A 27832-nucleotide genomic window follows, 5' to 3' on the forward strand; every position below is an offset into this window, starting at 1 on the left:
TGTCAAGGACGATCTCGCCTTGCCCACCCGTGGAAGATACAGTCTGTGCTCGTCTGTCCATCGTTCTTCATTTCTGCCTTTTACTTAATGCGCAAAGGAAGGCTATTTTAAAATGCGTTTGTCGTTATTCATAATTTATGTAGACATAAACAAGAGGTATGAAGGGATGGACATAATGTTAAAAATGAGGAGGAGGTACGCCAATTAAAATTAGAAGAGATACAAAATGTGAAGAGATGCAAAATGTGAAGAGATGCAAAATGTGAAGAGATGCAAAATGTGAAGAAATACAAAATGTGAAAGGAAGAGAAAAATATAGGAAAATTAAATCGGATGAAATGAATGCGGCTAAATAAGAAGGCTCAGTAAAACAGATAATTTACATGGCTTAAAAAAAAAAAAAAAAAAATGAATAAAAACGAATAGGCGAAAACAAATGCGCGGAGCGAATAAAACGCACCGTTAAGTTGGAGCAAAGGAAGGTATGTGAGTGGAGACCTTCTAATTAGAGTCAAATCATTTGCCAACCGAATCAGCAAAGTGGTGTCTGTGTGTCGGTATGGCTCCTCTAGCTGTTCCTTTTTTTTTTTTTTTTTTTGTTTTTTTGTTTTTTCAACTTATTCGCAAATTCACAAATGAGTTAGTAAATCTGCCACCCCACTAAATGTCAACCCACTAAATTCCAACCTTATTTGCTTTTTCCCTTCTGCCCCTTCCAGGGAGCACTACTTCTCATTCATCATCCTGCTGAGCCTGTCCTGCTCAATCAGCTCTAAGCACTTCGCGGCCGTTTTTCGGCGAACCCGTTGATTGGACCCTTCTCTGTTTGTGCAATTCCCTTCACTTGGAGCTTGCACACTCTCACTGTTGGTGCCCGTAATGGCGCTTCCTTCATTTCCGTTACCAATAATACCATCCTGTGTTGACACGGGGTTGCCAATTCTATCGTTGCTACCACTTCCTTGGAGATTATTTGTGGGCACATCCAGGGGAACCCCCATGCAATAATCATTTACAAAAGAAGAGCTATTCTTTATTGGCATTTCGGGTGGCTGATTCATTTCACTGAATGAAGGATGACCTGCTCCGTTGGGGTAACCACTCGTATGCTCATTCCAGGGGATCTGCTCTCCATTTGTGGCGCACGACTTGGACATGCCACTAAACGTTTGGTAAGGCGCACTTCCGGTGTTATTGGTTACCTGTTCGGAAGGAGGGGGATACTCCCCACGACATGGGGGGTTTCCGCCCGCTGTGTTCACTTGGTTGAGCGGTACATCGGGATGATGAGGCGCCCCCCCTCCCTCGAACGGCAACTGCAACTGCAACTGATCCTCCACATTTTTGTTGCCCTTCTCATTTGACATCAAATTTTTATACGCATCTGCGTCTTCCAAGGGTAGGTCACTTACTATTTGTTTCGCTTCCAGATTGTCCGGTACTACACTGCATTGGTATTCGCTGTACACCCCACTGGCATGAACGTTCATCTTTTCTGCAGTCATCGGATGGGTGAAATTGTCTCGTTCGTTTATCGGCATTTTGAAATGGTCCTCCTCATTTTTATAATGCGCGTAGTTGCAAATGTTCACATTCACGTTGTCCATGTTGTGGTTGCTACTTTCCATGTTTATGTTAATGTTCCCTTCGTAGAGAGGCACATCATGCAACCCATGGTATGAGCCATGCGGTGCGATCTGGTGTACGCTGGGAGGTACATCGTATGGAATGCCGCTCGACAGAGTATGCGATGGGACATGGCACCCATCAACGCTACCACCAATGTTCACGCCAACGTTACCACCAATGTTTACGCCAACGCTACCACCAATGTTTACACCAACGCTACCACCAATGTTTACGCCAATGCTACCACCGTCGAGGAGACGACTCTGATGTGTCAGCGCATTGATCAGATGTGCGTTCTGACTCTGCTTAACATTCAGAAGCTGCACCAACCTCTGATACTGCACCATCTGCGACTTTATGCGAAAATTCAAATTATCATTTAGCTTTATCTGGTACAGTAGATCCTTCTCTAGTTCTATCTTCCTATTGTGTATTTTTAATATTTTCTTATTCATACGATTGTAAATGTCATCGTCAGAATCTGGCTCCTCCTTCAAAACGAGCTTGCTGTTTTCATCACACTCAGCCGTAAGCTCTTCCTTCATCTGTATATACATAACATTAGGGTATACATCAATGGTAACAAAGTTGTTTGGTAAAAAAATTTGGTTGCATGATATGTCTGTAAATCCTCCCCAGGAATAAATTGTTTCATTCTTTGCAAAGCATTTTAAGCAGGCCTTTGCACTGAAGTCGTTAATGTACTGAAACCTCTTCGATTCAAAGGAATACAAGGCGGAGGGCATTTTCTCGATATACCTATACATGTAGTCTTCTCCCCCAATGATAAATATATGATTATGGACGCAGACCAGGGCGTGACACGCTCTGTTTTCGTTTAAGGGATTCACATAAACTGGCAAAATGGACCACCTCCATACATTTCCACAATTTTGCAAAACTAGCAATCTGCTACTAATACTCGTTTTCTTTCTCATTTTTCCTCCGTACAAAATCAGGTTGTTCATTTTATTTTCTACATCATACCATACGGTCGTAGCGTGAAAGTACCTTCCCAAGGGATCCACAGATTGGTACTCTATTTCTTCCCACTGGAAGTAAACAATTCTTTTCCTCTGACAGTTTGTGCGTTTTATTTTCCCCTTTCTTATGTTCAACACCCATAGATCATTCTTACAAAAAAAAGTTCTCTCATCATCACATACATTTTCGTTACCCCCGAATAGAACTATATGGGGATATAGAAAATCCAGGGTATGTCCATACCTACTGCTTGGTTTTCTTCCCACTGCTTGGATGTGGACCCATGCCCTTTTAACTCCTCTGAGGGAGGAATAATATTCATTTTTCTCTTCATCCATATCTGAATCTACGTCGGAGGAAACACTACCACAAGAGGAGGAGTCCTTTCCTCTGAAAAGCAAACTTTTAACTGGAACACGCGAATTTACAAGCACGTTCTCATCCTCCTCATCAAACTGGTTATCTCTTGTACGGTAATACTTGGATCGAAAAAAGGCTGAGTCACATGGAGGTAACGAGTTGGAAGAAGAGGACGATGAGGAGGGAGAGACGAACCCACCTGATGCAGACTCACTGGACGCAGACCCACTCGATGCGGAGCACAAATGAGACGATGAACAAGACAACTTCCTCTTCTTCTGATTCGCTACCACGTTATTCTCATGGGGAGGAGCCCTTTCCCTAGCCGCATCTAATTTTGCATCACTACAATTTTCTTCCTTCAGACGAGTTGCTCCAATATCTCCATCAATGTTACCATCCTCATCATGATGATTACTGTTGCTCCATTTTTTTTCTCCCCCTGGGGTATCACAATTTTTGCCTCCATCTATTAGAGGTTCGCTAAACGTTCTTTCTTCTTCGTGAACTTCTTCCTGTTTTTCTTTTTTTACTAGACCATTTTGAGGGCCCTCATTTGGGGGTTCTCCCTCCTTGTCCTTATCATTCCGATGTTCTCTCACTACTGCATTGTTAGCGGGGCCATGTTGGTTTTCCCTTACTGTGGTTCCGTCGGGAAGGTGTTCTTCCTCATATTCATCTGGATGATAATTATATTCCTGCCGATTAGGCTTGTTGTTTTCTTCTACCATGGGACTGTCGCTGGTGTTACTTTCATCCTTCCCCTCTGGTTCTTCGCTGCATTTGCTACCGCTCCGGCTTCGGCCACCACGATATAAAGTTCTGCTCAAGTTAAGGGCACACAGTCGATCATCCGCTAACATGTCATTCTTCACCTTCCCCCCATGGATAAACAAAAAAACACCATTTATCCCTAGATTTACAATACAAGATGCGTGGAATGCTCTTCCTTCAGGAACATTATGAGTCTTCACTTTTACCCAGTTCTCAAAATCGTCATTTTCCTCTTCACAAATGTATACATCATTAAACGTTTTTCGTAGAGAATTTTCTACAGACATCGTATTGTATTTGCTGTAGACGCCATCTTCATCATCACCCTTATCTTGTTCACATCGGTTTGCGTAACTTTTCAGAAACTCCTCTTCTGGTAGCCCTCCCCCAAACAGCACAACTTTATACCTCCCATGGATGAACCTATTATGGTAACCAGACTTGTCCCCATAGGACATACTACCCAGATTATCGTCATGATGCTGGTAATGGTTTCCAGTGATAGGGTATTGGGTGAATAATTTATCTCCTTTGTATGCCTCCTCCGGGTTACCTTCTGGCGATTCACCTCCCTCCTGTAGTTCGCCTTCCGCACCATCGCCACATTTTTTATCGTCTATTTCAGCCCTTCCATATTTACTTTCTTCTTGACTTGAAATAAATCGAGACTTTATCCCATACGAGTACGCACCGTCCATCCGGTGGGCTGAGCTCGTCTGGTCTGTCTCTTCATCGTCGTCTCTTCCGGACGAGCCACTTACATCCTCCGTTGCGCTTAACTCATAATAATGATGTAGAGAATGTCCTACCCGACCTTCTGGTCTGTTACTGCTTAAGTATTCTCTCCTCTTATCATTTGCAAAAAGCGTTAGTGACATGCTTGTGGATTGGGGATTAACAAAAAGAGGATGGGTGGCATGCGTGGTGACGCTCTTGCACTCGTTTAAAAACGATGTGCCTTTTTTTTTTTTTTTTTTCTTTTCACGTGAGACTGTAAATATACACGTACGCGTATGCACAGTTGCGCTTCCGTATGTATACGTGAACCAAGCGCGTCGTCAACGCACACAACGATCAGATAGGTGCATGTGAGTATAGCGCTTGGTTTATATATTTATCAAGCTCTCTCTCCCCCATTTCGGGTCTCATTTTTTTTTTTTTTTTTTGACAAAAAAATTAACGAAATATGTACGTTTTGAATCGGAAAAATCAAGAGAGAAAAAACTTGGGGGAAAGAAGTCAATCCATGGTTATAGGTACATGATCCGCTCTACATTTAATTTAAATGGGGAAACAAATCTAAAATAATAATGTTTGTTTGTACAAGTAGCCATGCTTATACAATTATACATATAGAGCTATCTATATGCATACATTTATGTAACCTATCACCTACTGACACTTACAGAAAAAAAGTACAGTTTGAACAAAAATAAAGGTTGTACATAACTGTATAGAACTGCATCGTCCTGTGGCAGTAAAAAATAAATAAAAAAAAAAAAAAAACATAGTTGCGTTCTAACAATTTTGACATACTCTAAGTAGGGAAAAAAAAAAAAAAAAAAAAAAAAGAAAAGAAAAGAAAAGAAAGAAAAAAAAGCAGTTTTGCGTTCTGATGGTTTTCACTTTTTCTCCATTTTTTGCGTATGTTAAAAAATGGCACAGCGTTGAATGGCAGTTTCGCGCCAAAAAAAAGAGGGCAATTTATAGAGGCAACAAAGAGAAAAAAAAAAAAATATATATATACATGCTGATTACGCTCTCTAATTATTTTTTACGCCGTGTAGCACGCCTGCCTGCATAAACCCCATATACTTTGAAAAAAAAAAAGAAGAAGATATTTTTTAAAAAATAGCCTTTTAAGAAGAAAAATTGCATTTTTATTACCCCAGTTTTTTAACTCTTCAGTTAGCATCGGGTAAATCGGCGTTTGAATGTATAAATTAGTATACATATGCTTCGCGCGTATGGGATGCCCACAATCTTTGTGCAACCACTCCGGCGTCCACGAATGTTCCATTTAAGACACTTTGTCATTCATCGGCAAACATAAGATACATCTTCCCGAAGTACATGTTTGCAAGGCTTTTGAAATATGACATGTTAAGGATTACCTATATATGAGGATATGCTAATGAGGGGAACCTGAATATCACAAGGAGTTCTTTCCATGTGCAGAACAGTTTCTACCAATTTAGCAATTCTTCGTCGCTCGAGCGTTAACTGTCGTAACATTGTACCATGTGGATGTACACAGACGGGCTACCCCATTTTGATACATCTTTTCTTATATAGATAAATCTCTTAAAAAGGCATGTCTTCCATTTTGCGCTGAAACCTTAGTGTTCAAATGTATAAGCGACACTGCAGCTTTAACCAACGAATGGTACCACAGCAATTTAGCGTTTGCAATTTTCAGGCCCAGACAGGTGCATGTTTTTTTTTTTAAACGCTCCCCATATTCTGCATTGAGGCAGAGTGGCCAAGCACGAAGTTCTAAAATTTTGCAACGGAAAGACCGTAAGATATTTGGATGGATCACTCATCAATGGACCCATTCAAACAAATTGTTAATTTTAAAAAAAGGGGGGAAAAAAAAAAATTAAACAATGTATAAGTCTGTCAACGTTGTGGTTGACGAAAATGGCAAATATTGATATACAAATGTTACGCAACTGCGTGTGGGTTTGGAAGCCCGCAACTTCGAATACCGCAATTGCGCCATTCCGTAGTTCCCCCACTTTTCCACACATCACTGAACAAAACAATGCGTGCGGAAATGCAGAAAAGGAGGAGATGTACTATGGGTACCAAATTGGGTTCGCACTTATAAGGTGCATAAGGGTGGTCAAAGAAATGGGACTTATTCGAAAAAAACAAATAAACAAATGAACACACAGGCAGAGTGAGCAGCGCGGATGTAGCCTGAATAACAAACAGAATCGCAAAAAAGGTATTCAGGCCAGAACGAAAAAAAATCCAATTCAGTACGTCTTAATAATGTTAACTAGGTATTTCCTGTGCTGTAAATTCCGAATGTCCCAAACATGAAGCTCATCTTCGTATGGTGGGTATTCTCCTAACGGGGGAAAAAAAAAAAAAAAGTGTGCACATGGGGGGTGAAATAATTTGACATAGAAAAACGAAAATGTGAAAATATTGCTACGACGTATTAACAAAAAAAAAAAAAAAAAAAAAAGCTAGCTGGATAGCTGATTGGCTAGTCAACACACTAATGGAAAAAAAAAAAAAAAAAAAAAAAAGACACACACAAAAGCCTGATGCAGCAAACGAACGAAAACCCCTTGCATGAAATTACCAAAAAGAATTAGCCCCTTGTTATCGTAATCGCGGCTCGAGTTCAGCAACCATCCTGCAGGGGACGAAGCAGAAATGAGATATTGCGTTGGTAGAAAATGGGCCGTCCACGCACATACACATATGCATTCACCCATATATACACGTTCATACGAACATCTCACGAAAAGCACTCACCTGAGTAGAAGTCGCGTATTTTCAAGGTGTAGTAAACCATCAGCGGGAATGGCGAAATGAAGATAAAATTTAAAAACCCGTTGTTTTCGTGCTGCACGATGTAGTAAAAGTTGGACTGCTCGTCGAAAGCTATGTGTATGGGGGGGAAAAGACAAAACTCAGGTTTGTCCATTGCATATTCTACATATTCGATTATGTCCCTGTTTTCTGAAGCTAAATTTATTACGGTCAATTGGTAGCTGATTCGGAGCTTCAAGGAATTCATGTTATTTTCATTTTTAAAATTGTTATTGTAGACGAACGATTTTGTATACCCCTGATACTGCTCCTTCTGTCCTTCCTCCGCATTAAACTTCATCGAGATATTTTTCTGATCATCTTCATTGGGGTTATTCCCGTTACCCGCGGAGGGGTTATCCTTTTCGCTTGAATCATTTGACTCATTCTTCTCTACCTTGTCAAACTTGCGTATATACCGCTGAACAAAGAGAAGCCTGGCATTAACCGCATCTATGGTGGCGACTTGGTTAAGTAAATTTCCGCAGAAATGGGCAACTATTTCGACCTCCTTCGTGGAGATCTTTTCGTTAATTGGGTCCTGCCCCATGAGTTTTTCTTTAATAAATTCGTATATACGTTCCACTTTGGAGCTAGCCAAAACGACATAGCAGTAGGTGCTGGCAAGAAAGACATTGGAGTTCTTCACCGTGTTGTTCGCATGGCAGGAGTAGGATAAATTATTAAAATTGTAGCATTTACTTTTGCTTAACTGTACGAATATGAAAAAACACATAGAGGTGTCCTTCTCTTGGCAACTCCCGATCTGCATATTTCGAAACAAAGTCGTGTCAACAAGTATAGTGTTGATAATTCCATCGCCCACATCCCCACATGCATTATCAGCACAGTTTCCATTTCCCTGTCTATTATTTGCTACCGCGTAAATATAGAAGTTATTTTTCTCCTCATTGATTCCGAGTGAGACGTTTTCAAAGTTGTATAAAATGTTGTCGTACCCTTGGACATACACTGTACAGTTATTAATGTACCTTATGCTTGGGATAATTTTTCTGTTTGGCGATATGTACACAGCAGAGTCGTACTTCAAGAAGCTAATTTCTCTTAAGTAGCTAAATGCGAAATTTCGGTAGTTTTCACTTTGCCTTAGGTTCATTTTCGCTCTGTTGCTCATCTCCTCTTCCTCTTCCTTTTGTTTCCTCAGAATCAGCATCAGTACAAGTAAGAACATGAGCGTTACGAAATATTTGAAGCAGGACCTTCTATCATCATCGAATCGCTCGCCGCTTGCAGTTATCATAATTGGGATATCCTCAGGTGTGCAAATGGGGGGGGTTTCTTTTATCCCTGAAATTGGGTGCTGCAAAATGTGGCGCAATATGACAGTTGCACGGCGTGCGAAAATTACGCAGATACCAAGTCAAACGAGACACACCGCACAGGGATCAGCAGAAATGGCGCAGGGAAATGCATATCCTTCCGGTAAAGGTCGACTTTTGGGCGTGGATTACCACACTGATCGAAGTAGGAGACACGGATATCTCACGCAATATGTATTTCACAATGTTCGCACAAAATCAGCGTTCGTACAATGGGTGTATAAGACTCATAGGCAGTTACATTTTTTGTTTTCTTATCATAATGCAATTCTACTTAAAAAGGGGGGAGGGTGGGGTAATTCCATCAGTTGGAATCCACTTGTTTTACTTAACGGGGGATGTCCTTTTTCTTGGCTCTGCAACGAAATATTCAGCGAAGCGACTTCCCCTTTCTACTGTTAACATTGCTGCTGAATGACCTTTTCTCGCTTCCAGTTGAAACAAAAAAAAAAAGGCCCTTAAAATATGCTCCATCGAGGGGATAACACTCGATAGCGAATTTATCCAACGTGAAAAATGAAGTATGAGCTTATTTAAAAAAAAAAAAAAAAAAAAAAAAAAAAGAACAGGGGGGAAAATTTTACCTTACATTTAGAGCACTTGCGAAGGGCACTTTTGCCAAGTGTTACAGTGATTATGTTTGGAAAAGCACACCGTGTGATGCTGCTTTACCAGGGGAGAGTTGTTTTAATACACCACTCCCTTTTACGTTTTTTTTTTTTTTTTTTTTTTTCTTTTTTTTTTTTTTCATAAATGTTTGGATAACGCTGAAATTGTCTTTACTCCTGTTCCGTTTTTCGTCATGTCAATTTATGTGTCAACCAAGGGGGGCTCGTTCCCAAAAAGAGCAGACGGAAACATGCAGGTATGCTTATATGCATATACCTATCATGCGATCTGAAAATGTATATTATGCAGTGTCAGTGAACAGTGAATATTATTTATACACATGTTGGTTTAAATTTTTACCAAATGACATGAGTAAAAAAATTTCGGAGGAGAAAACACCAATCGAATTCGTGCTACTGAACTTTAAACGTCTTCCATGAAGGAACATTCATTCATCGCAATATCATGGAACCGTGATTGTACCTTTTTCACGTCACCCCACTTTGACCTTCTCCTCTCTGAACGGACAACACCTCAAATGGGAAAGACTTCAAAGCAAAATGAAAAAAAAAAAAAAAAAAAAAAAAAAAAATACACACACACACGCTAAAAAATGGTACCTGTTCAAATATACATAAGGAATTTTAAAATAACTCCACCTGAATTATAACCATTGATAGTACTACTATGATATGTCCCAAATTTTTTCGAAGAGATGTAAAAAAATCTGACAAAATAATTGCTCAAATGTTGTGTGTGTAGAACAACTTTGGACATGCGGAGAATGTTTTGAAATACACAGCTGTTCTTTCTTCCCCCTTTTCTTTCCATGCAAGCAAAAAATGCATACATATTTTTTAAACTTTGTCAGTGAGAAGATTAAGCCATCATCTTGCGCTCTCCTACATCAGCACGTGCACATATATATGCACACGTAACTGTGTAGAAGGCGCTACACGTGTGTGATGTTTTTTTTTTTTTTTTTTTTCCAGGAAGGAAAAATAAAATAAAAAAAAACAAAACAAAACACGTGGCCCAAATTATCAGCAACAAGTTGTCATCATTCAAAATTTAAAAAATATTTAATTGGGGGTAATTTACCCAGGGGTTTTCGTTTTACTAAAGTTGTATGTTGGCTATTTCGATTTGGTGTGGGGGGATAAGGTGTAACTAGTAATGGTAACCCTTACGGTTGGTTGTTCTTCGCGCTCGTACACGTGGCACCTTCGACTTCTTTCCCCTTTAGTGTGGCGATTTCAGTCACTGAGGATTGGGTCCTCGTGATAAGAAAAACCCACACTGATAACCCCGCTTTATGTGCAAATGGCAGGGGAATCATACGAAGGTAGGAATTTTGCAAGGGGAATGGAAGATGGGCTGTTCTTCCCACTATAAACGCTCATCTCGTTGAGCTGCGAATAAATGAGGAAAACAAAATTGTACGTCCACCGTTCGAAAAAAACAAGGAAAAAATATATTCATATTTAACCATATTGATATGCGCGAAAAGAGAAATAATGCTTTCTTTAAATCAGTAAATTCTCCTTAAAAAAAAAAGGCAACACGGATATATGAATATGTAATGGGGAGGAAATTAATCACCATAAGGTGAAGTTCCATCCTTACCGCTTCATCTTATAAAGAAAAAAATGCTCTCCACAATCATTACTAAGAATTAAGTAGCAGGCAAAGAAAAAAATAAAATTTGCCAACCATGATAGAAGGAAATCCTTCCGTGCAATCTTATTGGCTATTTTATGGAAGGGAAAAACGATACGGGTATTTTTTTTTTTTTCCCTCACATCAATCGCCGTAATTACGTGCGCTTGCACTCATGTCACTTCTTGTGAAAATGTAAGAATGTGCCGATAACACAATCGTAAGGGATCGAGAAAAAGTATGTGCCCGTTAAGTCGACGACTCCCAGAAGGGCATACACAACGTGTTAACGGGAAAATAACGAACAAAGCGAAAAATCTTCCAATGGTCGACAAAAAAAAAAAAATTCCACATTTCAATTGAACAGAATTTTTATGAATAGAAAAGAAAAGCCGCACAACGGAGTTTTTTTTTTTTTTTTTTTTTTTTTTTTTTTTCACGCACAATAGTTAAAATCACCATATCTAGTGGACATTTAGCATTCGGTTGAGCAAGCGCAACAGTTGTCCTCTTTCCCACAAATTCAGTCCCTCTTCTTTAACGCCTCGTAAGAGTCCATCATTCTTGCACCAATCGGGGAAGTGCGCTGATGAGAGGAAATGGGAGAGCTCCTCCATAAATTACTTAGATTTAATTGTTCTCCCCCTCCCATTAATGAAACGCCCATGAGGGTGTATGTTCCCTCAGTTTAGGGGTGGTACCACAATCAACATCATCATCGATGTGCCGTGGTTAATCTCCTCCCAAACGGCATGGACCTCGGGATAGACAGAACGTGGCCCTCAAAATGGCAGCCACTATACTACGAAAAGTGTCTCAAGGGGAACATAGGAACAGAAGTGTCGAAATCGACCTCAGCCATGTGAACAGAATGACAAAATTACTTCTCCTCCTAGGAATAATAGTTCGTGTAATTATTTATTACTATAGCCTGTGGCATGACAACAATTTTGATGTGAAGTTTACAGATGTCGACTACTATGTCTACTCAGACGCTGCCAAATATATTCTGAGGAATGAATCTCCTTATAAACGATACACCTATAGATACACACCCCTATTAGCTTACTTGATGGTGCCAAATTTTCTTTTTCATTTTTCCTTTGGCAAAATATTGTTTTCTTCATTTGATTTCCTCATCGCAATTGTTCTAATTAGAATCTTAAGAATTAAATACCCTTCATGCAAGAATTACATTTTTTATGTTTCCATGTGGATCCTAAATCCCATGGTGATCATCATATCCATTAGGGGCAATGCCGACTGTATCCCCTGCTTATTCGTTTTCTTAACTCTCCTTTGCATTTATCAAAAGAAAATTTACCTCGCAGCTATTTTTTATGGGCTAGCTGTTAATTTTAAAATATACCCCATTATCTATGCCCTTCCTTTGATGCTTTATCTGAACAAGAATTATTTGGCCAAGGACAGTTTTTTCCAAGGGGATAAACAACAGGAGGACCTCTGTGTAAATCCTATCAGCCGCACTCTTCGCTCAATTGCTCAATTTTCTACTGGACTCATTAAATTAAACCGGGATCAGCTGGTGTTTTCCCTCTGCAGTTTTAGCACCTTTATGTTGCTAAACGGAATATTCTATCGAATGTGAGGAATTACCCCTGCCCAGTGAATAATGGTGCACCAATGTTCGCACGGGTGGACCCACTTACAGATAACCTGCTCGCATATGAATGTTTTTTTTTTTTTTTTTTTCCTCCATGGCAGGTACGGATACACATTTCTGCACGAGTCCTTCATATACCACCTTGTGCGTCGGGACCACAGACACAACTTTTCCCTATTCTTTTATCTTATGTACTTGACCATTGAGGGGAACTCCAAGGTAACGCAGTGTCAAGGGGCTCTCCCCCTTTTGCCTCACGCCGCCATCCTTCACAAATGGAGGGTGACAACAAGACAGTGATACTACAGTTACGACGACAGAAAACAGCGTTGTTCTGCTAGTTGTGCCTGCTTCTTATTATCAAGCTACCTTCCTTCGGGCGACTGTGAAAATTCACACACGCACATGCACACGTACATAAATAGGGATGAAACTGCTTCCCCTTACACCCACATATTGCAACGTGGTCCATTTCGCCCTCTGCGCAGATCATCCCCCTCATAACATTTGTGCCCCAAGCTGTGCTGGTGGCGCTGTTCGGCTTTAAGTACGCGCGGGCTAATTTGGAATTGTCCATGTTCCTGCAGGTAAATATATTTGCCATAGGGGAGGTCCTCATATGGCACGTATGTAGGTGTACGAAGGGGCATATGGTTATCCTGTTATACCTTGCTTTGCCCTGTTATTTATTTATTTATATATTTATTTATATATTTTGCGTGGCAGACCCTTGCCTTCATTGCCATGAACAAAGTGTGCACTTCACAGGTAAGAACAGAGGGAAATATGGCCATAAGTCGGGTTGGCAAATGCGCTCACATGTGCAAGCAACGCTCAGTCGTGCCGCAGTCCCATACATATGGAAAGACGAACCGCACCAACATAGACCGTTTTGTACGGATGCTACTTTTGCGTATATTCACCTGTTTCAATAGGTGCACCTTCCGATAATACATTTTTTTTCACTCCCCCCTTTTTTTTTTATTTTTTTTTAGTACTTCATTTGGTGCCTCCCCTTCATTCCGGTTGTCCTACACTCCATAACGTTAAACAGGGTAAAAGTAGAAGAGATTATCGTTGTGTCCACCTGCACATGGCAACTCGCATATATCTGGAAATGACTTCTCCTCATTCGTCCTCATCACCACAAATGCTTGTACATATATCCCTTTGCAACGTTTAACAGAAAAACATAGCCCTTATTGCGGGAGCAGTGTTCTTATTTATTTTAGCCAAGGTTCGCAAAAGCGCAGAATTGGTTGAGAAGTTCTTAGGGCATGTGATCTTGTGTCACCAGTTCACAGAGCAACATGACCAAGTGCACTTTTAATTTCCCCCTTCCCCAAGAAGACAAATAAAAGAACTAATCGAACAAAAGTGTGTATGCATGCGCATGTTTCCACTACACACAGGTGATCAACACAGACTATCCCCTCTTTTTACCGGCACGCAGGCGAACTGGCTCTTGTGGGCGTATTACCTTGAATTTAAAGGGTATAACACCTTTCTCCAGGTACAATATGAAGTCCCTCACATAGTAGGGAACTATACAAATGTTAGCAGCGGAGGAAACGAGTTCTAAATTCGCTTCTAGGATGGGTTTCCCACTAACCCATACATCCATTTTTACACCCCCTCTCCCTCTTTCCAACATTCACAGTTGTTCTACTCCTCTGTTTTGTTCCTTATTTCTGAGATGATCATCTGTTGGGTTTTTATGTACCTTCATTTTGCGGAACAGAAGAAGGAGGTATAATAAACGAATTGATACAATTCTCACATAACCGTCGGAGAATTTTTTTTTTTTTTTTTCTTTTTCTTTTTTGTTTCTAATTTTTATCATTTGAGTAGTCACCTGTAATGTGTAGTCTTTCGTTGCAATTAGCTTTTTAAGTGCTGGGCTTTAATTTTTCTGCACTGTTCCATCTTTCATTTTTTGCTTAATTTGGAATATATTCCCCACCCCATGATGTGTGAAGGTGCAAAAATGCGCTTTGCTTGGCATGCTATGTTCAGAATGCTTTGCTTGACATTTTTTGCTTAACATTTTTTTCTTGACATTTTTCGCTTGTCATATTTAGCTTGTCATATTTTACCTGACTGTTCAGGCAAAATGCAACATTTTTTTTTTTTTTTTTCCTATCCAAAATGTTAATAAAAAAAAAAAAAAAAAAAAAAAAATTCCATGCTCAGGAAATTGTTGTAAAACAGTAGCAAACATTCTGATGTTGTTATAAAGAGGAAGATTTTACGTGAATATCATGCGTATGGGAACAAGGCAGGGTTGTCTATTTTTCTTTTTTTCCTTTAAAATGGTTTAATTGGATGTGTAATTTTACATTCTTCTAAACAACTCATGGAACATCGCAACAGATTTGTTCTTTTTATACAGCGCTATCCGCGTGATGTGTATTTTTGACAGTTTAAGGAAAAGTCCACAGCATTTTTTGGCTGTGCCTCCGTCCTTGCTTCAGCTTTTTCATACCCGTTTTTTTTTTTTTTTTTTTTAACTGTTACTTTTAATTGTTTCTTTTAACTATTTTTTTTTTTTTTTTCTCACGTGACTGTTCGTGTAAAAATATTTCTCACGAAAGGACGTTTCCCCTTTTTACACTTTTCAGGAAGGCCCTCCAGTGTACACATACACACATGTACACTATGCCTATACACACGTACGTGAATGTGCCCTTTCTATATGCACCAGTATAGGCGCATCTGCACGTGCTCTTCGTAACAGATTTGAACGCTACGCCCCCGCGCACGTAATCCACTTTTCCTTTTTTTTTTTTTTTTTTTTTTTACCAAAAAAGTGAGCATAAAAAAGGAAAAAAAGGGAAAACATCATGAAGATACATGAACTGTAAAGCTCTTACATGTTGGAAGCTTTGTACCTTCGTTATCATGTAAAACTGTTATAAAGTCTATTTCGCGAAAAAAAAGTTTTTTTTTTTTTTTGTCTACATTCACTTGACGTAAAATTTTAACGTCTATGCTTTGTCAAAATAAGGAAGAAACGCTTTTGCGGCGTTAAGCACATTTTAACCATTTCCTCTATTTGTAAACTTTCATATACAACATAAAACATACAACATACAACATACAACTAAGGGAAGACAGTTGATTCATTTGTTTAAAATACGCTTGTAGGCTTTTCCCCTGAAGCCTCAGTTCAGCACATTTTCCTCCAAGATTGCACACGGGAAAAGATGCCAAGGGGGCAGAGCGCCAAATATTATGGATTTTTTTTTTTTTCCATATTGAGTGAAAATATAAACAGCTGATTGGGAATCGCGCACCCAGGGGGTGGCCTCAATTGGACGAATTTCAGACAATTTGTCCCCTCCACTTAAAGCACCCCGTTGTTCAGCTTTTTTATTTTTTCAGTCTTTCTTTCTCTTTTTACCAGAAAATGGACGTGAATAAAAATGAAGAAAAAAACATGATGAACATGGACGGGCTGCAGGTGGAGGCTTCCTCCAAAGAGGAGGCGATTCGGGTGTGCACCCGTATAAGACCCCTATTCGAAAAGGAAGTAAGTGTTCTCGTCCTAGCGTGTTGATTAGCGGAATGGTTGCATAGGGGCATAACTCCGTAATGACCTAGCCTTTTAGTGACATTCCTGTATTTTTGTCTTGCCTCCCCCTCCCTTTCAGATCAACAGTGGCCACTTGAAAGCATGGAAAATGAACGAAACAGACATGCAGCTAGTTGTCGAACCGCTCTCTCTTACCGAGATGATCAACGCGAGGGTTCAGAAGAAGGGGAACAAAGTGGAGTTCAAGAAAAATGTGGAAAAGTCCGAGGGGCAAAAGGCGGTCATACAGCGATACTACGCGTTCGATCGATGCTTCGACGAAAACGGTAATGAGAAAACTGTATTTGGAGTGAATACACATAGAATATGTGTAACATCTGCGTGTACATTTAGCCATTTTGTGAGCGTTGTCCATTTTGCCCCCCGTACCAGCGCGTCAGTGACGTCATATCTTTGCAGCGTCTTTAATTTGCGTGACACTCCAATGCATGGTGTTGTTACCTTTTCATTTCTAACACATGAATTATTCGTTTTTGCTTTTCCTTACTTTATATTACTTTTTTTTTTTTTTTTTTTTTTTTTTTTTCCCCTTTAAGTTGGCAATGAGGAAGTGTACAAGCACCTAGCGAGGGATATCGTTCTGGACACATTTAAAGGGATAAACGGGTGTATCCTGGCTTACGGGCAGACGGGGTCAGGAAAGACCCACAGTGTGATGGGGGTACCCACGGATCCAGGCATGCTGCCAAGATCGTTGGCGGAATTCTTCAACGGTATCGAAAACCCATCCTCTCTAAATGAAGATAATAGTGACAGTAGCAATATGGATGAAGAATCGAATAACAACACGAAAGAATTTCTGATGAGCGTAACCTACCTGGAAGTGTACATGGAGAGGGTGAACGATTTATTACAAGAAGGATACAGAGGAGGGGCAACTGAGAATTTGGATGTGAAGGAAGACCCCAAGAGGGGCTTCGTTGTGATAGGAGTACAAGAAGAAACAGTAACGTCAATAGATGAAGTAATGCTTCTAGTTGCTAAGGCTGAACAGAGAAGACACATTTCTCAGACCAATTTTAACGAAACATCTTCCAGATCGCACACAATTTTTACGGTCATATTGGAATCTAATCAGGTTCTAAGTGATGGCACATCCATTAACAAAAGGGGGGAATTAAAGATAGTAGATTTGGCAGGAAATGAAAGAGCAGGAAGAGCAGCCGAAGGGATAGAAAATGCGAAGACTTTGATAGAGGAGGGAAAAGCTATAAATAAAAGTTTGTTCGTTTTAAGTGAAGTCATTTCCAAGTTATCCAAGAGAGCTCAAGCAATAGCAGCAGGAGATGAAAAAAAAATAAAAAAAATTCAAGAAGATTTAGTTTTCATACCATGGAGAGATTCCAAATTAACAAGAATTTTGAGTAAAAGTTTGGGAGGCAATTGTCGTGCATCTGTAATTGTGGCTGTACATCCGTCTCATTTTTATCTAGACACTTCCTTCTCTACCCTCCGTTTCGCATTAAAGTGTAAGACAATCAAGAAAAAAATTCAAGTGAATTACCTCTCAGCGGAGCAGTCAGTTATTATGCAGCAGAAGGAGTTGATAGCCAAGCTGCAGAATCAGCTGAAGAATCTAGCAACCACCAAAAATGTAGACAACCATATCATAGGGGGGGAGAAGAACAATGTAAGTGCTAGAAATCCAGAAGATGATGAAAAAATATTAGCCTTAAAACACGAACTGGAAGAAAAAGTGAAGAAATTCCAAAATTTTATTTTGAAGTCTGAACTTCATGTTCATCCAAATAACTACAGAACCTTGAGGTCTATGGATGGCAACACGGAGAAGTCGCTAAAGCATTCAATGACAATAAATAACAATATAAAAAATGAATACACATGGTTGAGATCCTTTGATACTCATGAATACGACTCCAAGTGGGATGGAATGGATAAGTATGAAGACCAGAATGATCAAGAAAATATTAATATCTCTAAAGCTATGGACTACCTGAAGAATAAACCTCCATATAAATTAAATTCTTCCGAAATGAGTGAGGACGCTATGTCCAATGAGTCCCTGAAGGACGACTTAATTTCTCTCGATTATTATAATGAACTGGAGGAGCTAGAACGACTGGAAAAGAACGAGCTAAGTAGAAGGAAGAGGAGGGACAAGGGGGATGTCGCCCCGGGTAATACTTCCGCCAATAGGGTGTATGGAGAGCTCAGCAAGTTAAGCACCATGGAATATTCGAACCTGGTGGATGAACAGGACAAGGGGGAGATTGCCAAGGGGAAGAAGGCCAAAAAGAAGAAGGGGAAAAAAACGAACAATGCTGATACTATTAATAGGGAGGGAGGAGAGTCAGGTAAGGGGAAGGAGAAAGTTAAGTCAAAGGGTAGGGGAAACAAAGTTGGGACGAGCCACCTGAGGAAGAAAAAAACAGTCAATGATGGGAAGTTTAAAAGGGGGTCCTTTGGAAAAGCGGCTGGGGTGGAAAAGGGGGGAAGCGAAGAAAATGGCAGAAGCGAGGGGAGTGAACTCTCTGAGGGGAGCGATGTGGACGACAGGGTCGAGGAAAATAAGCAGATTAGGCACGATTCAAACCGAAGGGCCAAGCTGGAGGACAAGGATGTACTTGAGAGGGAGACCAAGTGGGAGGGCGGAGCCGATCTGGTAAGACACACGTCCTCCGTAAGCTTCGCCCAACCGAAGGAGAAAGACGAAAACGAGAAAAGAACGTCCATCATTTCCAACTTGAAGGAAAAAATTGAAGAAGACTTGAAGAAGAAAAAAAAAATCATCAGCAGAAATGTCGAGCTGAACAAGCAAATAAAATTTATTATGAAGCTCATGCAGAAGGTTGGGCTGTCTACCATTCTAACAGGCACCGTACCTCCTGGAAGGAACATTGAAAATGTGTTACAGCTGCAAGAAAATTTGAGAGACGATTTGAAGTTATGCGACAGGAAGAAATTTGTGGAGTTGATCAGTGGGGACAAGGACAATTCGACTGCAAGGGGACGCCATTTAAACGAAAGCACCGCAGAAATGGTGGAAGAAGAACTACTAAGTGGACCATTCGACGATAATGAACATGAAGCAGAGTACAATGAATCCATATCACACGTTTTCATAAATGAAATGTTTTTCTCCTTTGTCTTGCGAATTCAACAGAGGGATGACCCCAATGGGGAAGGATTAAAAAGTGTAGAGGAGATACTAAAGGGTGAAGAAAAGCCATTTGATGTGTCGAAAAAGGCTCTGGAAGACATCCTCGGAAGCGCCATCGCAAATAAGGTAGATGAACATGAGGAGGGGAACCCAATAAAAAATATAAAAGATGAAAAGAATAGCAAAACAATTGATTCCATTTTGAGCATGCTTACACCATGGGAACAGAAAATATTGGCACTACTCTATGAACAACAGAAAATGAGACAAACTGTCCACAAGATGAAGGAGAAATTTTCACAACGAATTCAAAATATTAATATTTTCATTAAAAAAATATTAACGGATAAGGTAGAAGTGGAGAAACATTTCAATCGAATTATTAAAGCAACAGAGAATTACAAAAATGATCTTCTCAAAACGGCGGATGTAGATTCTAATTTCAAGTTTGCAGGGATGATGAAAAAGCTAGAAGAATTGTCTATATCGCTTGCAGAAAAAACCAGGGATTTCAAAGTTTTGGCTGAATTCCATCTAAACTTGAGGAAGCAAATGGAGAAGAAGGATTTGCTAATTAAGCAGCTGAGGGAAGAGAATAAGCTTTTTTATCTGGTCCCAAAGTATAATGACCTCTTACAAGAGTTAAGTGCGCAGGATGAACAAACCAGTGAAGCAGGCAAGGAACTGAAGAAGGAATTCCTTCTCATGTATGGACGACTAATGCTCTCCAGAAAGAGGCTACAAGAAAAGGAAGTAATCGAAAATGACATGCGAAATTTGAATAAAAAAATTTACACCGAGTTGGTCGAGTCTATAGCAATCATCAAAAATCTGGAGTCGCAAAACAGGTTCTTAGAATTTAAGTTAAATATGGAGAATAAGAAAAAGGGGGAGAAGGTGAAGAAGCTGATGAGGGAAAAGGAGATGCTCAATAAGATTGTAGGCGAGATGGAGAAAATGCTCGAGGATGTTAACATCGATGCGAGTGAGGTGAAGAATGAAATTATGGCTAGCTACAACAATGGAAACCTCTCTATGGGCGACGTGCAAAGTGAAGAGGAGGGGGAACAGCGCGAGAGGAGGAAGGACTCAGGGACCAAAAGGAAGAAACGGAAGGACAAGGAAAAGGGAAAGGAAAAGAAAATGAAAAAGGGAACGGAACATGGAAGCAAGAAAGGAGGCAGAATTCCTTGCACAGTTGACGCCAACGAGCTCGCCTCAAATGAAACCCAAAACGATGCCGAAAGGGACTCGAAAAAAAAAAACATGCTTCGGGAAATTGCACCCCAGGAAATGGCGCCCAAGGGCAAAGACCCCTCGAAGAAGAAACAAAAAAAAGAAGCAACTGTTAAGCGAGCCTATTCCGCAGAAAAAATCATCAAAAAATATGTTAGCAGAGTAGACACTAATTTGTCCTTCAAGAGAGCTGCCGTGAAAAAGGGGACCTCTCGGGATAGAGGCGGTTTAAGAGGTGTAAGTCGCTTGCGTGAAAGTGGGAAAGACAACCTACTGGAAAAGAACATTCAACTCGAAATTAATAAAAAAAATGTGAACAAAAATAAAAAAAAAGTAGGCAACGACTTGGCGGATGCAGGTACGTTTGAGAATCTTAAGTACAAAAATAGCATTGCCAAAAAAATGGGGAAGAAAAAGATACAAAATAGTGATTTGGAAGATGTGAAATCATTGGGCGACTTAAACCTAAGCAACAGCGTGCAAAGGAAGAAGAAGAAGAAAAAAAAAGTTGTTAAGGGGAAAAGAAGAAACCTGTTAAAATACTTAAACAGAGGGGCCAGCATTGGGGGCAGAGAAAATATCGAAACGGTGCTCTCCGACGAAAATGAATTTCAGGACTACAAAAATGGTGGCTCAACGACGGACTGCGAAGCGAACGAAATGCGCAATATACTAAACCAGGAAATTGAGAAGAAAAAGAAAATAAGCAAGTGATGTTTCACCTCCCTTGGGGAACGACAGAAGGAGCCCACGAAAGGTTCGCCATCAGGGATGAAGGAACAAATCTATATATATATATATATATATATATATATATATATACCAAAGAGGGACGCTAAATGGGTCACTGAATAGGCAACTAAGTGTGGTCCTCCTTGTGAACATTTTTCCCTCCTTAATTAAACTTGCCATATACATATCAGACGAATTTGCGCATTCCCCTCCGCCACTCGGCGAGTTACCTCATAATGGGTAGAAATTTCGTGTGCAAATGGAGCAGCTAGCCATTTTTACAAAGTTCATTTTTTTTTTTTTTTTTTTCCATATTGACGAATGGCTAGCTAGCCAAAATGCCAACAACTGTCTATTGTAACTTATAAAAAAGGCTAAGCCAAAGTTGTCTTTTTCGCTGCAGCGAAGAGGTTTTAAGAAGCATTTTTTGTGTGTTCACCATTTGTTATTTATTTTTCATTATAACATTTTCTACCTTCCTCTTTTTTTTTTGTTGTTGTCTTTTTTGCATTTCCTTTTTTTATAATTGTGCTAATTTTTTAACTTTCTCCGTGCACCACTTTGTAGTTGACTATGTTTTCCGCTTCCTAGGGGTACATTTAAAAGTTATCTTTTTGTCTGGACAAGAGTTCCACTCACCGCACTGCACAAACCGTAACACAGTTTTACCGCCTTTCCATTTCCCCTATTCTCTGTCGTGTCGGAAAAATGGTCACGTTGAACAGCACAAAACCCCAAGTTGTGATCGAAGCATCAGGAGTCCCGACCATACAAACAAGTAGCATCACTTCGCCCGTAGTGTTAACCACTCCCCTGGGAAAAAGCATGTATAGTAGCTATTCATACAGTAACCCAGTCTCGAGTTCGTATAGCTCTTCTCACCATAATGAGTGTGAATACAACTGGGAGAGGGTGTCCACGAAGCCATCACAAAGCACTCAACATGGTGAGTACATGAAAACCTTCGAGGTGCCCACAGGGCTGTACTATGAAACGCTGCCCTTAAAAAGGAACACAAACAATATTTTTGAAGTAACTCCGTCGAAGGAAGAATTAGAAAAAATAAATTATAATCCAAGGATAGAGGTCTACTCCACATGCAATTTTGTAATTATAATGATGGACTTACCAGGGGTGTCTAAAGAAAATTTAAAAGTGGAGTTAGAAAATGGGGTGCTAAAAATATTTGGCCACAAGTACAAAGTACCATTAGAGGAACTACAAACGGAACATGAATACCACACGAAAATAATTGAAAGAGTTGGCGAATACTATTTTTGCAAGATGTTTCAGATGCCTCCCGTCTTTTCCGATGGGCAAAGTATATCTTGCACATTGCGCGACGGCGAGCTGACATTCAAAATGTTGGCTTCCGATTTGCGGGCGCAAAAAAGAGTTGTTGAGGTGCAATCGTAGTGGCGAGATGTAGACGCACGAGCATATGTAAACGAATGAACACATCCATGTGTAACCACCTTGGAGGGGCATTTTTCCTTTTCCCCACATAAAAAAATCTGCACCTGTATTAAATGCATCTGCACCTTTTTGACCACCACTCCCACATGTGCATGCCTTTTTTTCCATCACACTTTCTCTTTTTCACGAATGGACGCTCATTCGGGTGAACATTTCCCAAAAATAGTAACGTAGAACAAAAAAAAAAAAAAAAAACAAACAAACCATTTTGAAAGAAATCTGTAGTGTTGTGGGAGTTTTCACAATGGTCCACAGTTACGCAAGCATATGAAGAAGTGCAGGTGTATAAATAAATAGTTAAAAAAAAAAAAAAAAAAAAAGGTCAACTACAGGGATATACTACTGGCGGTGATACCATATTACTGCAGTGTAAATCATAGTACATGGTGCCACCCAGCAATTTTACCCCTCGTTCAAGTTTGCCCATTTCACTGTGAACCGTTCCGTGTTCACCAAACTATGGAGCAGAATTCTTTTCCTGAGCAAATTAAACTTTTCTTGAATTAGTTGGTGCTTTTGGTAACATAGTTGGATGTCCTTGACCAATGTGGTGTTTTTTTCAATCAAGGCTTTGCTCATATTTTGAATAGACGCATGGGATTTTATAAAATGTATAACGTCCACTGCTAACGAATGGATAATCCTTTTTTTAATTTTTTCAAATTTTCTTTCATAGTAAAAATTCAAATCCAAGAAAAAGTAGTACACCTTTACAACTTGTTCAAGCAAATTTATTTTCCCCTCAACATCAGTGGGAAGAGAGTCTAAGTTGATTTTTTTTTTTTTTAAAAAATAATCCTTCACATTAATATAATCATTTTTTACTTTAATTAATTTTTTCAACAAAATAGTGCAAGGCACATTATCGTATTTTTTGGAATCTCCCTTAAGGACATGTACCTTAATGTCGTTTATCAGTTTCTCTGGGTTCACTTGATCGATGGTATATCCAACACCGCACTTGTATTTTTTGCAAGCGTCCGCACCGCTTTCTTCACACATTGGATTTCTTTTGTGAATGTCTTTCCCATCCTCACTGTCATTACTGTGTAGGATAACGAATACGTTTTTTAAAAAATTAATTTCTTCTGTACTGTGAGCGTTCAGAGGGTGTTCTCCTACGTCGTTGCTGTCACTGCAGTAGGGCAATCGGAGGGAAGAGTTTGCACCAACGCCATCGCTATACATAGGAGTAATCATTTTCCTGGATGGCAATGTATGTGTACCTCTTCTCAACATACTCTCCCCTTTTACACGAGCGTCACGATTAAGAAATATATTACAGAGGGTCCCCTTTCCTTGATAAAAAATAAAATTCTTCTTTATCAATGAGTTCATATAATCATTGCAACGTGAATTCACATAAAAAGAAAGCATGTCGGAATACATGTTTAAGTCTATGGAATCATAGTCCACCAGTTCTGTGTTCATATTAAAATTTCTAAGTTTTGCCTGTCCAGGGATCTGGCATACCACTTTGCATTTTCTTTTCTGCCTTACTAGTAAATGGGTTCTATTTCTTCCTTGTGAACTGAGATTTCTGTTCCCAGGCTTGGTAACAATCGTCATCTTGAAGCAATCATATACAATGAACAAATTTTTATAGACTGAGGAAGTGAAGAAGCTGATGTTCCGGCTCATGAATAGTTTTTCTTTTCTTTGGCTACTCAGATTTATGTAGTGCGTGAATATCAAGTACACTTCACTAGGGGGGAGGGGGCCCTCGGATGAGATGCTTCTATTGTTTCCGCTGTTGTTGTTTTCCTGCACAACTACGGGGTGAAGGGCGTACTGTACATCGTAGAGGGCACTGGACTGTAGGCGGTCAAAGTTGTCTTCAGCTCCCTCTAACTGGATAACGGGTTCACGTGTTCCGTCTCTTCCCCCGCTGAAGAGCCCGGCGAAGGTATCACGGTTCAACCTCTTCGTATGGTCCAAAAGCAGATAGGCGTAATAATCAAACTGGTAAAAACTAATGGCCGCCTTAAAAATAGTGGTACTCATGTAAAGCCCATTTTTGCACATCTCATGAATCAACTTTGCGGACAAGAAGTTTTTCAAATGGATGAGGTAAAATATTGCGCTCACAAATTTTACCCACACTAAGTGTAGATGTATAACCTTTTCGTTATTGAAGCAGAGTAGGCTGTGATTGTTCAGGACAATCATTTTGACGTTACTCATTCCGGTGTAGTATGCATCAAAGTACAGGACACTTAGAGGCTGACATTGTATATTTATTTCTTCGTTTATTTGCTTTTCAAAAATTTCTTTTTCATCTTCGTAGCAGGAGAAGAAGTTATCCCGTTCGGTGATGTTCCTATCAGAGATGTATGTTGATCCTGTGGAATGCTTATGCTTTCTCTTCTCATTAGTCTCGCCCCTTTTCGTGAACCTCTCTTTGAACACAGCTTTCTTTTTCTGCGTTTTTTGGCTTGTTACTTTGATGGCGTCAATTTTAGTCTCCTCCATGTTTGCGCCACCTTGGTGTTGCATATGGTGAGCATCCCCCTGCAGGGAGGTACCGACATCGCCACCATTACAGTCAACACCGTTGTTATTTTCACCCCCCTGATGACAGACCTCCTCCATGTTTGCGCACTCCATGGCTGCACTCCTTTGGGACATCTTGCCTATGAGAGAAGCCATCTCGTAGCTACTATTCTTCACACGCCGATAGTATTCATCGTACCGATCCCGATTAACCAAATTCGCCAAATCTGCTGAAGACAAATTTTCGAAAATAGCATTATCTTTCAAATTGAAAATGTTAAAAAAAAAGGATTCTTTTTTTTTCTTCACTGATAAAAAGTTTATCGCTTTCTTGAATGTGTTTCCAGTGTCCGCTTCGCTATGTCCAGGTGTGGGTAAGACAATGTGGGGAGTAATCAAATAGTTTAGCACGACGAAGGACACATACCCGAACTTATCCGTGACGATGATGAACACAAGATGGTTGCAGTAAAGCAGGCCAATGCTGCGGTAGCTGGACCTCCTCATACATTTGATCACATAGGGGATGTAGGAAAAGGCGGCCCCGGAGCGACCATCATTTCGGCGATGATCATTGGCATGACGACCACCAGGAGAATTGCCAGTGACTACCCCAGAGTGTTCCTCCCCACGATTGAAACACACCCACACGTCCTTCGCCCTGTACTCCCTCACGGAGACACCTCGGAAGTGATTATAATGGGAGAGGAAATCTTCCGCATACTCTTCATCCATTTTTTCATCATCACCTCCTTGCGCATCGGATGGCTCTCCATTGGTGCCTCCGCCATTTTCCATCCCCCTCTGCCGAATCCTATTCAATTCATGCATCAGGAAGTAGCTGATGTACCACTCATTCGTGATTATCGGGGTGTATATTAATATTATTCCATCTTTTAAAAGAACAAAGAGGCAGGTTTCTATCCAGGGGATATTTTCACTGGGGTAACCAAAGCAGTAATCTACTACCAAATTTTTGTACTTGTTCTTTTTAGCTAGTTGTTTTCTTCCTTTTCTTAAGACGTGGTCAAAAGCGAGATCGGTTCTACTTTTTGGTGAGACAACTGCTAAATCACTACATATGGGATGACTGCTAGATGAGTTTTTCCCCTCCCCATGTGTTTCTACTGAGCTTATATTAGTGTGTCCATCTTGATCATTTTGGCCTTGTAGACCATTTAATTTATTATTATTTGGAGGAGTTTCTACTCCTTGTACATTGTTACCATGATACTGTTGATGCCCCCTCCTCTGGATCTGTTCAGTGCCACTTTCACCAGACACGACCTCTCCCTCATGGACAGACGAATTGATCTTCTCCATTTTGTACAGATCCTTCTTTATGTCTTCCAACTTTTCATTTTTCAACTTACGAAGAATAACATCCATATCAGGAACGACTATTTTTACTTCCTCCTTTATTTCTCCTTCTACATTAATTAGGCGAATTACGGATTTAAATTTAAAGGTGTAAAATTTAGATGCCTCCATATGTTCATACGTTAGTAGGGATATTACATGAGCAGATTTTTGGAACCAGTCGGCTTTAATAATTTTTCTCTTGGATGGAATGTTCAAATGTTTGTTGTGTAATAGGTACTCTCCACGAATCGGACCTTTTTTTTTTTCTCTCTCTTTTTTTTTTATGAGGATAATTTCTTTGCTTGATAGGATGAATATGTCCTCTTCATTTGGGTCGACATGAATCTGGACATAGAATCCATCCACTTCGACATCGTAGTTGGGGATTTCCACCGTCATTTCTCCATATGAACAAGGGGCACTACCGTTTCCGTGTCGATGTGTTGCTATGATAACGTAGCTGATTGGGAAGTGGGTTCGCTCGCAACTTGGTCCTCTTCTCCCCTTGAATTCATACTCTTGTTCGCTGAGGTTGTCTCCTCTTTTGAGATTTCCTTCCCGATGAGAGTCGTATCCCTTGTCAAACTTCTCACACCATTGTCTCAGGATGAAGTACGCGCTGTTATGTCCCTGCCCGCCTGCTCTGTTTCGAATAGGTAGAATCCCGGCAAGATTGCCATGGTGGCAAGGGGGGCTACCACCACCACCACGGTCAACTCCATGGCCATCGTCACCAACATCCTCGTCACAGCCACCACTAACTACCCCTCCAACTGGGCTAGTGGACGAATCGGTGGCAGTTGACCCTCGCCTGAGGTGGCAAAACTTCAAGTCTAGCAGGTGATCATACTTCTTCTTCTTAATCAGGTAGGATTCCTCAAAGGGAACATTTTTATGTACGCAGTTAATTCTACTCTGATTTATTGCCAAAAGGGCATATTCAAGTACGTTCTCTGATGAGCCATGTGGACGCTGATGTGTCATTTTTTTTTTTTTTTTTTTTTTTTTTTTACCTGGCCTGTATTCACAAATGGGATGGAGGTTTCGCGTAATGCGAGTGTACTCCTCCTTGGTATACGTAACTTCTTTTTTTTTGTGCCTAAAGGAACTTATGCGGGGAAGACGCAGACCGCTCAGATTGTTATACCTCGGCACAACTACGTATGCGTCCTCTCAACTGTGCCTCATATTTTGTTTATTTCTTCGATGGAGGTGGAAAGTAAAGTCAAAGTGGTGCTATATATGTATAGCCAAAGACCATTCAATGGGGGAGGGGGGTGGGAAAA

At 40.2% G+C, this 27832-nt stretch overlaps 6 protein-coding genes and 1 non-coding gene across 7 annotated transcripts; 3 read left to right on the plus strand and 4 right to left on the minus strand.

Moving 5' to 3' along the window:
• Nucleotides 1–725: 725 nt before the first annotated feature.
• Nucleotides 726–4625, minus strand: PKNH_1310700 (conserved Plasmodium protein, unknown function; the record flags this gene model as incomplete). The annotated part of the gene is made up of 1 exon (XM_002260577.1): nucleotides 726–4625. One exon carries the CDS (start codon nucleotides 4623–4625, stop codon nucleotides 726–728), a length of 3900 nt encoding a protein of 1299 aa, XP_002260613.1.
• A 2106-nt stretch (nucleotides 4626–6731) lies between these two features.
• Nucleotides 6732–8560, minus strand: PKNH_1310800 (conserved Plasmodium protein, unknown function; the record flags this gene model as incomplete). The annotated part of the gene is made up of 3 exons (XM_002260578.1): nucleotides 6732–6826; nucleotides 7067–7120; nucleotides 7243–8560. The coding sequence occupies 3 exons, from the start codon at nucleotides 8558–8560 to the stop codon at nucleotides 6732–6734; spliced, it is 1467 nt and encodes a 488-aa protein (XP_002260614.1).
• Nucleotides 8561–10107: 1547 nt separating this feature from the next.
• PKNH_1310900 lies at nucleotides 10108–10235 on the minus strand. Its single transcript, XR_005506392.1, has one exon. It is a non-coding gene; the product is annotated as a small nucleolar RNA snoR14 (small nucleolar RNA).
• A 1459-nt stretch (nucleotides 10236–11694) lies between these two features.
• On the plus strand, nucleotides 11695–14287 carry PKNH_1311000 (GPI mannosyltransferase 1, putative; the record flags this gene model as incomplete). Its single annotated transcript, XM_039113509.1, has 8 exons — nucleotides 11695–12512; nucleotides 12633–12750; nucleotides 13020–13118; nucleotides 13258–13299; nucleotides 13527–13586; nucleotides 13718–13768; nucleotides 13985–14044; nucleotides 14192–14287. The coding sequence occupies 8 exons, from the start codon at nucleotides 11695–11697 to the stop codon at nucleotides 14285–14287; spliced, it is 1344 nt and encodes a 447-aa protein (XP_038969888.1).
• Nucleotides 14288–15940: 1653 nt separating this feature from the next.
• On the plus strand, nucleotides 15941–21197 carry PKNH_1311100 (kinesin-like protein; the record flags this gene model as incomplete). Its single annotated transcript, XM_002260580.1, has 3 exons — nucleotides 15941–16063; nucleotides 16185–16392; nucleotides 16663–21197. The coding sequence occupies 3 exons, from the start codon at nucleotides 15941–15943 to the stop codon at nucleotides 21195–21197; spliced, it is 4866 nt and encodes a 1621-aa protein (XP_002260616.1).
• Nucleotides 21198–21923: 726 nt separating this feature from the next.
• On the plus strand, nucleotides 21924–22631 carry PKNH_1311200 (HSP20-like chaperone, putative; the record flags this gene model as incomplete). Its single annotated transcript, XM_002260581.1, has 1 exon — nucleotides 21924–22631. The coding sequence occupies one exon, from the start codon at nucleotides 21924–21926 to the stop codon at nucleotides 22629–22631; it is 708 nt and encodes a 235-aa protein (XP_002260617.1).
• Nucleotides 22632–23093: 462 nt separating this feature from the next.
• PKNH_1311300 (conserved Plasmodium protein, unknown function) lies at nucleotides 23094–27530 on the minus strand (the record flags this gene model as incomplete). Its single annotated transcript, XM_002260582.1, has 1 exon — nucleotides 23094–27530. The coding sequence occupies one exon, from the start codon at nucleotides 27528–27530 to the stop codon at nucleotides 23094–23096; it is 4437 nt and encodes a 1478-aa protein (XP_002260618.1).
• Nucleotides 27531–27832: the final 302 nt, after the last annotated feature.

The sequence above is a fragment of the Plasmodium knowlesi genome (genome assembly GCF_000006355.2).
Source record: "Plasmodium knowlesi strain H genome assembly, chromosome: 13".
NCBI classification, from domain to species: Eukaryota; Apicomplexa; class Aconoidasida; order Haemosporida; family Plasmodiidae; genus Plasmodium; species Plasmodium knowlesi.